We start from the raw sequence: 11,769 nt of genomic DNA, 5'->3' as shown, positions 1-11,769 counted from the left end.
AGTCAGCTAGTATCGAGAACTCGATAGAAGCCGGCATGCAGACTCTCGGAGAGTAACCACGCGTATAATGTCGAGCGAATCAGAGACGAAGAAGTAGACTCCAAGCTGTTATGTCTCAGAGCACAGACGACAGCGTGGCTCCGGCAGCGAGCTTAATCCCGAAAGGCCAAGACAATATGGGCGCTAATCTGCGTGAAATCGAGCGCATACCTAGATTGACGACCTTGCCACGTCGGATTGGTTGGCCTGCCCCAAGCCCATGCAACAGGGGGCATGTGGATTTCGACCGCCACAAACCACTGCACTGTTACAGCTTGGGTGACTTACTTGAGTCGGCTCAGGACGATGCAGTGATGGCGCGACATGAGGCCATATTAGTTCTGGTACGAATAGCTCTTGGTCTGCGGGGGACGCGACGCAGGGAGAAAAGGCGCTTGACGGGCGTCTGCAGTGTGACTGTGCTAGACATTAACGATCTCAAGAAAAAGCAACCATGGTGTCGGTGATATGGTGGTGGTTTCGAGGATCGCTGTCAATGAAATCATTTCTGTCCCTTGACCTGGTGAAGACCCCCAGCTCCACGTTTGTTCGAGTGAGATGGAAGGGCGCCCCCAGAAAAGCCGAGATTGGGTATGCGCACCAGCATCTAGGTCTACGATATTGCGGAGGTCGGATACGGATGCTCGGTGCAGCCTTGTTCTTGAACACGGAGCGGCATCTTGCCTCATCTAGATTGAAGGATCAGCAGCGGACGAGGGAGTGTGTCCCTGCGTGCTGGCTGCCGTTTCACCCTCGAGTCTCGCTTGGGAGCTCCCTGTGAATTTGACGGTCCAATGCCCTGCACCGGGTACAGACAGACGGAGCTGAGGCTTGTGTCGCCAATCAAGTGGGTTCCACGATGACTCCTCCCTAGACTCCGTGGCTGGAGCGCCTGCGAGCTTGTCTCGAGCGGTAGGACGTGCGTGCGTGCTCAAGCCATTCGCATTATGACTTGTTGGACGGAATTCGGATGGTTGGAAAATAACCCGAGATGTTATTATTGCTCCAAAGACTTGCCGGCGAAGGAAACGCAGCCGATACTTGTCTTGCAGTGTCTGGTAGCAGAAGGCGGCTGCTGGGGCACATTCCTCTATTTGTGTTTGTTTCTGAAGCATCGATAGAGCTTCGTTTTTGATGCATTTATGCGTGTGTTCCGCTTCCCGCCATAGGCGATAGGTAGTGACAGTGTTTGAACATTCTTAGGTATATGTCTTTTCCTCCGCCACTATCTCAGCCTGCTAGTTGGTATCCATTGCTCCTTAGGCCCGGTTGCGGTTGCTGTCTCCTGGGCTCTTGCCAATCTAATGATGGCGATGCTGACCACGATGCTTGGCCCGCCTGTTTCTCGTTTGCAGTAGCGGGCACACTTGGCGCCTGGAACCGGGTTGGGCAAGTTGGCCCTGGCTGGGAATTGGAAGGGCGAGAGACAAACAGGGTTTGGGAATGTCGCAGAAGCGAACCGCTGCTCTTAGCACGGCGTATTAAGGTGGTGGTATATTGGGGCCGTCGCTGCGTCGGTAATACGTGTAATGCAGAGATCAAAAGAGCGTGGGGTACCCAAAGGATAACGTCGCAGAGATTCGAAGAGTCGGGATGATATTCCCAGGGTAAGATTGAGATTCAGTGTCGGCACGAATATGGACAGGGACCGACGACGGACAAGGGCCAAGGACCGAGCTGCAAGCCTTGAAGTTGGACGGGCGGACCAAGAGTTGTGGAGTGAGGGAACGAGTTGGACGATGAGATCTGACAGATGCGCTAGCCCGGCTGCGGTAAGCGTTTTCCGTGATCGATGCAATTCCTGCAGACCGCTTGTTTCTTTTCTCAAATATCTTGCCTGAGGCATCTTCAGGAATTATCAGGCAGCCACTGGTATTTGGTAAGGTATGCATGGCAGGCATGGGAAGAGGGAAGGAGGCAGTCGGTGGCACCGGGACAAGAGTGGCAGGGAGCCGGAAAGTGAGGCAGGGACTAAGGTAGTTGAGATATATCACGTGATAAGTACGTACTCTATACCAGTTAGGTAGGTAGGTTCGGTATCCAGACAGAAGTTGGAAACCTGGGCGGCAGCCAGCCACCAGCACCAGCCACTACCTAGCCACAGAGTGTGACCCACTTGCAGTTGACTGCGCCTTCTATTTGTTCCTCCTTCTTTCTCTCTGCTCTTTCCCGTTCTTTGAATCCTTCCTGCAAGTGTGACCTCAGCCCGGATGTAGCGCCTTCTTTTTTGATTGGTCACGAAGGCTGGTGGAATGAATTAACGCAGCATATGATTGGTGAAATAATCGATGAGGCGGGGTGGTGGTAAGGAAGGAACTTCAAAGAGCACCCAGAGGGATTCGGATAGAGGAAGGACCTAACTACCGACCTGACTCCATCGTCATCTTCCTCATTCTCACCCCTTGCAGAACTGCACATCGTCTTGCTTCTTGATATGCTGCAATCCTCTCCATCACAATCAGTGGCTTGCGGTCGGACGGTGTAGCTGCTCTCGGAAGGTTTCTGCTACTCTGACGCTCCGCTGTCTTCGGTTATTTCGGTCTGCTTACGGTTGCGGTGCCGCATAGACAAGCAAACCATCGTGATCAGCCAGAAACCACTTTCACGATGCCAGAGACTAGCCTACCGATACACTGTATTCCTCGTGGATTGTTATGGTAGGCTGCACATCACCACTTTCACCGCACGGCAGAGCTCCATCGAATCAAGCTCGCCACCAACCGACTGGCCTTTATTCTAGCAGTGGCATCATAGCCTGCTACACCACCATGAAGATGCGCATCATGAATGATGAGTTTCTGCTTTACCAATCTCCTGAGCGATATCCGTCCCGCCGTCCATCTGCCGCTAGGCGGCACGGGTAATTCGATGACCCAGGAGAAAGAGAACCGCTCGTGGTATCAAGACCCAGACCTGCCTGGACCAAAACCCAGAGCCCGGGAGGCGCGCGCTGGTTGCTCTGCTCAGCTGTGCTTGCAAACTTGCCGATGGCCACACTGGCGGGGGAGTTGGGACTTCACAGCTTCACGAACACACAGACGATGCTACACTGCATCGTGAACCACGGGCGCTATGCTACACCTGGACGCCCGAAATTGCCTATTGGGCTGGCGAGATCAGCCTCTGCAGACCATTATATGGGCCCCCGTGGCCCCTTCACCATCATGATCCATCATGATCCATCATAGCTCCGTCGTCGACAGCCTCACTCGTCGGGAGCATGCGCCCGGGGATCCCTGTACAGCGGCCCCATCAAGTCGTTACGAGGCTGCTCTCGCTCGCCTGCAGCCTCTGCATTTCTTCCATTCTCGAATCGCCCGGACTGGCCAGTGGCACGCACACATGGCCCATGGACTACGCTAGAACGGCACAAGGTGACAAGACTCCAAGAGACGCTGCCACTACGCACCACACAGACCACATACTTTTTGACACTACACCACCACGGCCATACCACCCATGTCTTGTCGACGTTCGACTCTTTCAAGTCTCACTCTCAACGACCAGCTCTCTCTTTCGCGGCTCGCCTGCATCGCCGTGCCAGAATGACACACAATTCTTGCCTCAGGCATGGATGCTTCAACCTCAAGCAACCCTGACAGCGAATCAACCCCAGCCAGTCCCTCGTTCTGCCCGTTTACCGCTCCGAGCCACACAGACGTGCAGCATATTGCTGCAGACTGCAAAGACGTATGCACCACACGCATCCAACCAACGCAGCGTTGCGGCGACCACCAAGCCTGGATCGCGGCGTGCGGCGCCACGGCGTGCATAGGTCAAGGGTACGGCAGACTCCAGAGAAACGAGAGAAAAAAAAGACACATACTCGCAACATCAATCTGCTTGTCCATTGAGCGCTCCGCACGCTCAGGTTGCTTATCCACTTTCTTTTCATGGAACTCAATCCTGGCCCGCCCATTAAACGGTCGTTCGCAATCTCAGGCCCATGTGCGACCCATGACCACGTTGGCCGCCGTCACTGGCCGGGATCAAAAGCCCATTCCAGAGGCAAACCAAATCCTCCATCGTCCGCCCTGAGTCTCCACACGCACCGAGTCCAGGCCTGCTCTTCCGCTTGCTGCTCCGTGGATGCTGGAGTTGCTCCTGCTTCGTCTCCAGCCAAGCTGGCCACGGGCACGCGAACCCAAGGCCGATTTGGAAAGATTTGGCCGTAAATTTCGAGGCACCACAGTCCGCAGCTCATCATTTGCAGAGAGGCTACCGTGTCCTCGACTCCTCCAGCCTTTACCTACTGCGTATTCGTACGGAGTCTGAGTGATGCCTATAGCGCTGAATCCGACCCCACGGCCCTGAACCCGCTCTTGTACGTCTAATCATGCTCTGAGTCTCGAGTCTCCTGTCATGCTCCGGTCTGATGAGACCTCAGAGGCTCAGACAGGCTCGGATTGACCGGCCACAGCGGCCCACAACCAGTTCGAAAAGAAAAATACCATGGCAATGATCCATCTCCGCCCGTCGTCAAACAAACTTGGTACTCTATTCGGGTCGGCCGCGGACTGCCAGCAACCAGACCAGCAGACATTGCCAGCCAGCACACAACAGCGTACCTGCAAATGTGAAAACCCCGTCTTCACTGTTTGGCAAGATATGCAGTCTCCCCGGCCATTCGTATCGACTCGACCATATAGAACACTTAGCTCGGCACCAACTACTTTGATAGTCGCTTGCGCAGACCATTACTCATTGGCTCGTGTTACTACTCCGTAGCAGTCATGGTATTGACGCAAGCAACCTAAAGTGCGTCTCAATAGGTGATTGGCCATCTGTATCCTTGTCGACCAATCATGGCGCTACGGGCGATCTACACTACACAATTATTGCTCAGAGAGAGAGAGAGAGAGAGAGAGAGAGTGTGTGTGTGTGTATGGGTGGTGTAGTCGGTGCAGCCACAATGTGGCCACAAGGTGGAAGATGACCGCTTGCGAAAAATCCGGAAGCCAATCAATGCTCCCGCGAGGGCTGGATGGGAAGCGACGGGCATCCTGTGAGCCAGAGCCAGATCTGCTCAGCATTGATCCAGTCACCAGCCTGCGAGGCAGCATCTGCAACAGAAAGGCTGACCGGCCACCGAAGCCCACACTCAACAACTCCCGGACCTTATGCAAACAGCTTGCCAAGCGCCACAGAGGCTCCAACGTCAGCTACGAGACCATGGCAGTAAGCCAATTAAATCGCGAGTGGCACTATTGTGTCTGGGCATCCCAAGTCGCCCGCTCTCAGTCGGTGTTTGGCGGTAGTCACAGATTGCCCTGCTACCAGCTCTACCCGGTGTCAGCAGCGTATTTTGGACCATGAACCACGCGGCATTGATGATGGCTTTGGTTCAAAGGTACGGGGCTCCGCAACAAGCCATAGCATACCACGTCGCTAGACCAGGCCGAATGCTCCCAAGTCGCGGTGAAGGAAGACGTGTCTCATTCGATCATCGTTCGACTGCGATTCCATGCCCGGTTACGACGTTCCCCCCAGGGCCCCAAGGGGTTTTTTTTCAAGCGCGAGGCTTTCCTCTATGATCCTGCGAAAACGGGCACGTTCGCCCTGCGGCAGGAGAGACAAGGGCAGGCTGAAGAGAGAGAAGAAAAGAAGAAGCTGCACATCACAAGTTACAGCCGGCCCATGACGATGGCTCACTCAGTGTCGCTCAGGGAGGGTGAGAAGCAACAGCAAGAGCACGGAGCAGTCAGTTACCAACTAGACACTGGGGCCTCTCTGGTTGACAGTCAGAAAGCTGAGAAGGGAAGTGAAGGGAAGGGAAGGGTAGAACAACAGACAGTCTGTGTTCCCTCCGCCAGGGTCGTCCCATGAGTGCTTGGGAGGCGACGACTCACGCACGCCCCGTTTCTTCGACACCCATCGACCATCCGTTTCGTCTGACACACTCAGCCAGTAGCGGTGGCAGGGGTATATGGAGCACGGCTGGGGTGGTGGATAAGAATCAACACACGAGAAGTGAGGAGTGACACAGCTCACACCCACTCACACTTCACACCCCCCTGGGACGGGGCCACTTTACCTGGTGCGTCAGACAATACCTGCTCGTAAATTGCGCAGAGACGCCAATCACAACTGCTAGTGGCATCCTGGTGGCTGCTCCAGCAGAGAAACTCTGCCGGTCACTTGTCCACGCCTCGGCACGACCACGCCCCCTTTGGCTCCACGCCCCCTTTGACCCTCTACCTACTGCGTAGCTCCAAGCCAGGCTCTCAGGCCTCAGGCTCTTCTATCAACTCTAACCCACTGGCCCGCTGCTCATGTCGAACTCAAGAATAGACGGTGCATTGGTGGATCCATGGCTAAGACATGGCAAGTTGCTCATCCCTGCTCTGCTAATATCGAAGACGACTGGGGTGTCCTTGAAGCCACCGGCCATGGTGGATACTCCACGCAACGCACTTTGACATGGGTACGTAGCCGTAGCGCTAACATCATTTCGCCTCGTTCCTCATCGGGGTGGTGGCAGTCATTATCAACCACCCATATCCCACCACCGTACAACTGTTCTGACTTGCCTTGAGACTTCAATCATCAACTCTTCCACCACGCTCCTTCCCGTCGACCTCTTCACATCTCTTCACGATCTTCGGGAAACTGAAATCTCAGTCGCCCTTCCACCTTCGCCTCACAACAGACACCGACCTTCACCGACCTCAGCTCGCCACCCATCCCGTACCAGGCGACAAGCACGTGTTTGACTCGTTGACTCGACGTCTTGCACTTTCGACCTTTTCCACTTCAGAGCGATCCATAGGACTATCAACCCATCTCAGGCTGCAGGATAATAACCCAGGACTATTACTTTGGATTCCAGGACATACCAACCCAAAGGACAAAGGCCGTTTCTACTTTTCTTCTTCTTCTTCTCTTCCACTTTGGATCTCGCCCTTGAGACCCAGTACAGACCGCCAGAGAAAGGATTCCCATTTGGACCCGCAAAAATCACATAACATGCAGCATGTATCAGGATTTGGCTATCCCACCCCTCCCGCATCGCCGGTGTACGACAACACAAAGTGTTCGATCCAACAACCCATCACGACAGCACCTCACTGCCAGGCACGATATGTCCCTTTAACACCGGAGGCGAGACTCGGAAGATTTCTTGAGGGCAAGTTGCTGTTGCAAACCATCCTTGGTACTGGCGCATATGGCGTCGTATATTCCGCAGTGGATGTCAAGACTGGAGTTCGTTACGCCGTCAAGTGTCTCAGCAAATTCAACCCAGATGGAACCCCATTGGATCGTCGACAGGTTGCCTTCCAAAACCGAGAGATTCGTCTGCACTACCTGGCGTCGGCCCACCCTAATGTGGTGTCGATGCTCAAGATTGTTGATGACCCGGACTGCATCTATGTTATCTTGGAATATTGCCCGGAAGGTGACTTGTTCTTCAATATCACCGAGTGCGGTCAGTATGTCGGGAACGATGACCTCGCCAAGAGAGTCTTCCTGCAAGTATTGGATGCCGTGGAGCACTGCCATTCCCTCGGAATCTACCACAGAGATTTGAAGCCGGAAAACATTCTCGTGTCGGACCAAGGATCAACAGTTAAACTTGCCGACTTTGGCCTCGCAACCTCATCCGACCGGTCAGAGGACTACGGATGCGGCTCAACTTTTTACATGAGTCCAGGTAGGCCATCCACTCCCAGGAATTTTCCTACCTCTATCAAACCCCCTGATCACCACTAACGTGTTGCTTTTTCCTTTTCTTAGAATGCCTGGACCACTCCGCTCGGAGACCTTTCTACTTCTGTGCACCAAATGATGTCTGGAGCCTCGGAGTCATCTTGGTCAACCTGACCTGCGGACGCAACCCATGGAAGCAAGCATCCTTTGAGGATTCTACTTACAGGGCTTACGCCCGATGCCCGGAAACTTTGAAGAGTATTCTCCCCGTGTCGGATGAACTGAACGACATCTTGGGGAGGATCTTCACCCGTAACCCGGATCAGAGGATTACTCTTGCCGAGTTGAAGGCAAGGATCCAGGCTTGCTCCATGTTTACCATCCCGGCGACGCCGGCAGCTGTGCTCTCGACTACCCAGGTTCCGCAGGAGCACACTACCGAATACGTTACTAGCGAGGACACGATTGTCGACGACTACGACAACGCCCTCTCGCCCGCTTCTTCCTCCTCGGATGAAGGATCTACCTGTTCTTCTGACGAAGGTTCGCTCACCTCGAGTGGCTCGACCATCGATGACCTTGATGAGGACTTCCTTCAGGAACAGCAGGAGACCATGGCATGCCATGCCCAAACATACGAATCAGAGGATACCAGGATCGCATACTTCCCCACACAGGACTATATCCCTCAACAGTACACTGGTCCCGTACCATCGCAGCTTGCCGGACCCGAGTCCTTCCGGGTTCAGATGCCTGTACCAACACCGGCTCCTGTCCAGGCTCAACTGCAGGCGCCCAGTTGTCCATCCAAGTCTTTCGTCCAGTTCTGGTGGGGAGATGTGTTGAAGTATGCTCAGCAGGCCCCTGCTATTCACCCTCACGTCCCCTTCCACCACCAGGTTCCCATCTTCTCGCACCCTCAAGGCTGCTATTAGGAACAACTATCCGTTACGCCAATCCATATCCGGGACCATCTTCCAATTTTTAAAAAAAAACCTGGAGCATACGGCGACAACCCCCAAAAATCAACTAATCAACGTTCATCTTCACGGCCATTCCTGAAGACATCTAATTCGTTACGAGACACGTGGACCATATTACCTTTTGGATTTACTTTCCCGGAATGGAATCTCCAAAAGTCGCGCGAAAAAAAGGGATCGGATTCCGTCTATTACGTAAAGGCGCTTGTAAACTTGTCGGAGCGGGTTTTTTTTTTTGGTTTCATTTATTCTTTTCTATGTCTTCAGCGCGGAGTTGGGAACTGGAAAGCAAAGAGCGATGGTGTGTCGATGTCGAGAATTATGGAAAGCATATCAGGCGCAGAAGGGGGACGCAGACAAAGAGACAAGGATTCTTCTCATGTATTTTTTTCTGGGACGCGGAATATTCTATTCTGGCGTTTGATGCGCAAACAACTCGGGGAAACGAGCCTCCAAGGAGCCATTCTCCTGGCAATCGTTTGGATGATACCAGATTCTTCACTTTTTTCTTTTCTTTTTTGGGATGGGTTTGGGCCACTACAGGAGAGAGGAATTCAGTTCACTCAAAGCTGAGGAAAAGACGTTTTAGACAATACCTGGGCCAAGAACCCAACCGTCAGCGGATACTTCCGCTGAACGGAGACTCAAGTTGGGACCAGAAGCCCTCGAAACGAGTACGGGCTAGGGACAACGACCAGAAAAAAACTGGCGCCTACCAATGAATACAAACATTCAAACACCCCAAAACGAGTTTTTCCACGTATACCTGTGACTATCATTGATGTTGAAGTTGGATTCATTCCATCCGAAGAGAGTCCAAAATGGTGCTTGTCTAAGGTAAAAGTGATGGCGTCTGTCGGAAGCGGCGGGAAACTCTTTCTATGTGACGGCCTAAAAAGGGTGACATTATTTTTTCCCCTTTGTTTACGGTTTTTCCAGAACGTCTCGAATATTTCCAAAGAGGTGTTACGAGGGAAAGAAAAGTAAGGGAAAACCCTCCCTCCCCCCAAGCCTCTGACAACTCTGAGGGATGGTTATTCCCTACTTGGGTAATCTACGGTCTACCTTGTATTCTGTAGTTTAAAACCGCCCAAACGCGCGAGGCAGTGAGGGAAAGGTGAATGCGAACGCCCTCCCTGGACCACCAGCCAGTTGGCTGCGGTTTTCTCACTCACATTCAGGGAAGAGCCATGGTCTCGTTCGGCTTTACTGTGCAAAAGGCAAGTTTGTGTCAAGCGGGCGGTATCCCTGATGTTCTGGGAATGACGTTTTTCTTCGACAACCCTCACCCTCTTTTCCTTTTTTGCCTTTTTCCTTGGGGGGGGGGATGGGCCTATCTCCTCTGCAGGAAGACAATGTGCGCACATCTGCAAGCGTGCTAGGCGGATAGGGAAAAGGGTGCTGCTCTCGCAAAAGTCATGAGAAGTGCAGCTTTCGGGATGGATTGTGCAACTGTGCAACTAGCACGGCAACTGCATCGTGCATCGGCCAGAGCAGAGCACGTTCCAACAGACCAACACTAGAAGGGGGGGGGGAGGGAATGAAGATCATACACGCATCTCACTTTTCTTCTTTCTGTGCAGTGCCCGCAGTAGTAAGCACGTTCTAAGAAAGGCAGGGCTGTCGAAGGGGGATGGATCAATGGATCGGTGGTTCTGGTGGTGGTCACTTCTGGCGCTGGTGCCCATTCTCGAAAGGGGGGCTGGCTTCGCACGCTTCGCTGTCTGGTTTCCGCGATGGGTCTGCAAACATGATTGGACGGTGAAGCAACCTGGGAAAAGATGTGGGAAACGGTCATCGTTCGCCCTGTTTTCGGTGGTGCGGGTGGTATGGGTGAGTTGCGTCGAGGTGGTCCGTTCCATCCTCCCCTTCCAAGTCTTGTCTTATCCCCCAGTCTCTCCAATCATGACCCCTGTCCTTACAAGTCACTGCCGTAGTGTAGTATGGGTAGTGTTATTCTTTTTTTTTCCTTTTCTTAATTGTTCTGGGGACCGCAGGCTGGCCCTACCGTGAGCCTTGAGGGCGGAGGTTGATGCCCTCTTTGGGTTTAGAGTGTACAAAGAGGGTTTGGGGTGAGACGATTATAGGCCGTGGTGAGCCCTGCCAATATTTTTATCTTATTATTTCCTTTTCCATGGAGCAAGAGTGTGACGGTGCCTACTGCCCAGTGCCAACCTAGGGATTTCTTTGGTGCATGGGTCATGGGTTGTCACCAGCTTTTACTGGGAGTGAGAGTCTTAGCAGAGTCCCCTGAAGGCTGGAGAAGAAGAGAAGAAGGTTGAGCCTTGGTCGGATTCGGGCTCGTGCCTCGGTGACTGGGGTCAGGAGGGTTCGGAATGGGACGCGCGCGATGTCATGTAGTGACATTAGTTGTACGGATACGGATGGTTTAGATGCCATGAAAGGGGGAGGATCGCAATGTATGGGTAGGTACGGAGTAGTAGCACCAAGGAAGAAAGGTTGCGGAGCCTTTTTGTTAGTGTATCCAACCGGGTCGTGTTATTCAACTTTCCCAATGTTAGGGAATCCCCGAAGACTGGCGCACTGGGAGAGAAACTTGAGAGAGAAAGTGAGGTGGACTTGCATGGGACCATGGGGCCTGTTTGCGCCGTTGTCACCTTATTACGCATGCGGCACGGCGGAGGATGGGTTGTAAGGTAGGGACGCCTCGGGCGTTGTGTGGTTTGGGCATGGAAGCGTGTGGGTGGAGCAGAGCACTGGCTTGGATGGATGGAATGATGGATGGGAGACCATGGGCACGGCATGGCACAGCACAGCATGGCATGGGAAAACGCGATAGCGAATCCCATCGTGGTGGGCATGCATGTAGGCAACCCTGTTTGCTATTAGGGTGGGTGAGGCACTGAAGCGTGAGCCAACTGGAAGAAGCATGTAGGAGCGTGTGAGAGGTTGCAGATATGGAGACACGTCTATGTGTGTGTATAGGTGGCTAGTTCTGTTACTAAACATGCAAGTGTGTGCTTTCCGTGGGAGCCGTCAACCTTTTTGTTTCTGTTTTATTCCTTCACTTTTGCCGTTATTGGGTTGCGAGGTTTAGCACTTTACACGGACACTTTCTGAGGCGAATGTGCTATTATAGCTG

The 11,769-nt window shown here is 53.2% G+C and overlaps 6 protein-coding genes across 6 annotated transcripts; 5 read left to right on the top strand and 1 right to left on the bottom strand.

The window, feature by feature from the left end:
• Positions 1-1,577: 1,577 nt before the first annotated feature.
• Positions 1,578-2,619, bottom strand: BDZ83DRAFT_655500 (uncharacterized protein; the record flags this gene model as incomplete). Its single annotated transcript, XM_060510801.1, has 3 exons — positions 1,578-2,010; positions 2,049-2,133; positions 2,589-2,619. The coding sequence occupies 3 exons, from the start codon at positions 2,617-2,619 to the stop codon at positions 1,578-1,580; spliced, it is 549 nt and encodes a 182-aa protein (XP_060360656.1).
• Positions 2,620-3,179: 560 nt separating this feature from the next.
• BDZ83DRAFT_40783 (uncharacterized protein) lies at positions 3,180-3,915 on the top strand. The gene has a single exon (XM_060502888.1). The coding sequence runs from the start codon at positions 3,260-3,262 to the stop codon at positions 3,812-3,814; it is 555 nt and encodes a 184-aa protein (XP_060360655.1). The 5' UTR covers positions 3,180-3,259; the 3' UTR covers positions 3,815-3,915.
• Positions 3,916-4,850: 935 nt separating this feature from the next.
• BDZ83DRAFT_634515 (uncharacterized protein) lies at positions 4,851-6,010 on the top strand. The gene is made up of 2 exons (XM_060509107.1): positions 4,851-5,321; positions 5,421-6,010. The coding sequence occupies exons 1-2, from the start codon at positions 4,972-4,974 to the stop codon at positions 5,863-5,865; spliced, it is 795 nt and encodes a 264-aa protein (XP_060360654.1). The 5' UTR covers positions 4,851-4,971; the 3' UTR covers positions 5,866-6,010.
• Positions 6,011-7,005: 995 nt separating this feature from the next.
• Positions 7,006-8,621, top strand: BDZ83DRAFT_587258 (kinase-like domain-containing protein; the record flags this gene model as incomplete). Its single annotated transcript, XM_060506018.1, has 2 exons — positions 7,006-7,690; positions 7,774-8,621. The coding sequence occupies 2 exons, from the start codon at positions 7,006-7,008 to the stop codon at positions 8,619-8,621; spliced, it is 1,533 nt and encodes a 510-aa protein (XP_060360653.1).
• A 94-nt stretch (positions 8,622-8,715) lies between these two features.
• Positions 8,716-9,588, top strand: BDZ83DRAFT_40629 (uncharacterized protein). Its single transcript, XM_060502880.1, has one exon. It carries the CDS (start codon positions 8,810-8,812, stop codon positions 9,386-9,388), a length of 579 nt encoding a protein of 192 aa, XP_060360652.1. The 5' UTR covers positions 8,716-8,809; the 3' UTR covers positions 9,389-9,588.
• Positions 9,589-10,170: 582 nt separating this feature from the next.
• Positions 10,171-10,855, top strand: BDZ83DRAFT_40583 (uncharacterized protein). The gene has a single exon (XM_060502873.1). The coding sequence runs from the start codon at positions 10,308-10,310 to the stop codon at positions 10,677-10,679; it is 372 nt and encodes a 123-aa protein (XP_060360651.1). The 5' UTR covers positions 10,171-10,307; the 3' UTR covers positions 10,680-10,855.
• Positions 10,856-11,769: the final 914 nt, after the last annotated feature.

This window comes from Colletotrichum acutatum (genome assembly GCF_030867785.1).
Source record: "Colletotrichum acutatum strain CBS 112980 chromosome Unknown BDZ83scaffold_113, whole genome shotgun sequence".
NCBI classification, from domain to species: Eukaryota; Fungi; Ascomycota; class Sordariomycetes; order Glomerellales; family Glomerellaceae; genus Colletotrichum; species Colletotrichum acutatum.
This window is presented reverse-complemented; position numbering and strand designations above follow the sequence as displayed.

Bases quoted from the DNA above. Each gene is read 5' to 3' on its own strand.
- BDZ83DRAFT_40783 (XM_060502888.1), top strand. From the start codon at position 3,260: ATGCGCCCGGGGATCCCTGTACAGCGGCCCCATCAAGTCGTTACGAGG.
- BDZ83DRAFT_634515 (XM_060509107.1), top strand. From the start codon at position 4,972: ATGACCGCTTGCGAAAAATCCGGAAGCCAATCAATGCTCCCGCGAGGG. The intron at 5,322-5,420 runs CTACCCGGTGTC...GCCATAGCATAC, and splicing joins AGATTGCCCTGCTACCAGCT to CACGTCGCTAGACCAGGCCG.
- BDZ83DRAFT_40629 (XM_060502880.1), top strand. From the start codon at position 8,810: ATGGAATCTCCAAAAGTCGCGCGAAAAAAAGGGATCGGATTCCGTCTA.
- BDZ83DRAFT_40583 (XM_060502873.1), top strand. From the start codon at position 10,308: ATGGATCGGTGGTTCTGGTGGTGGTCACTTCTGGCGCTGGTGCCCATT.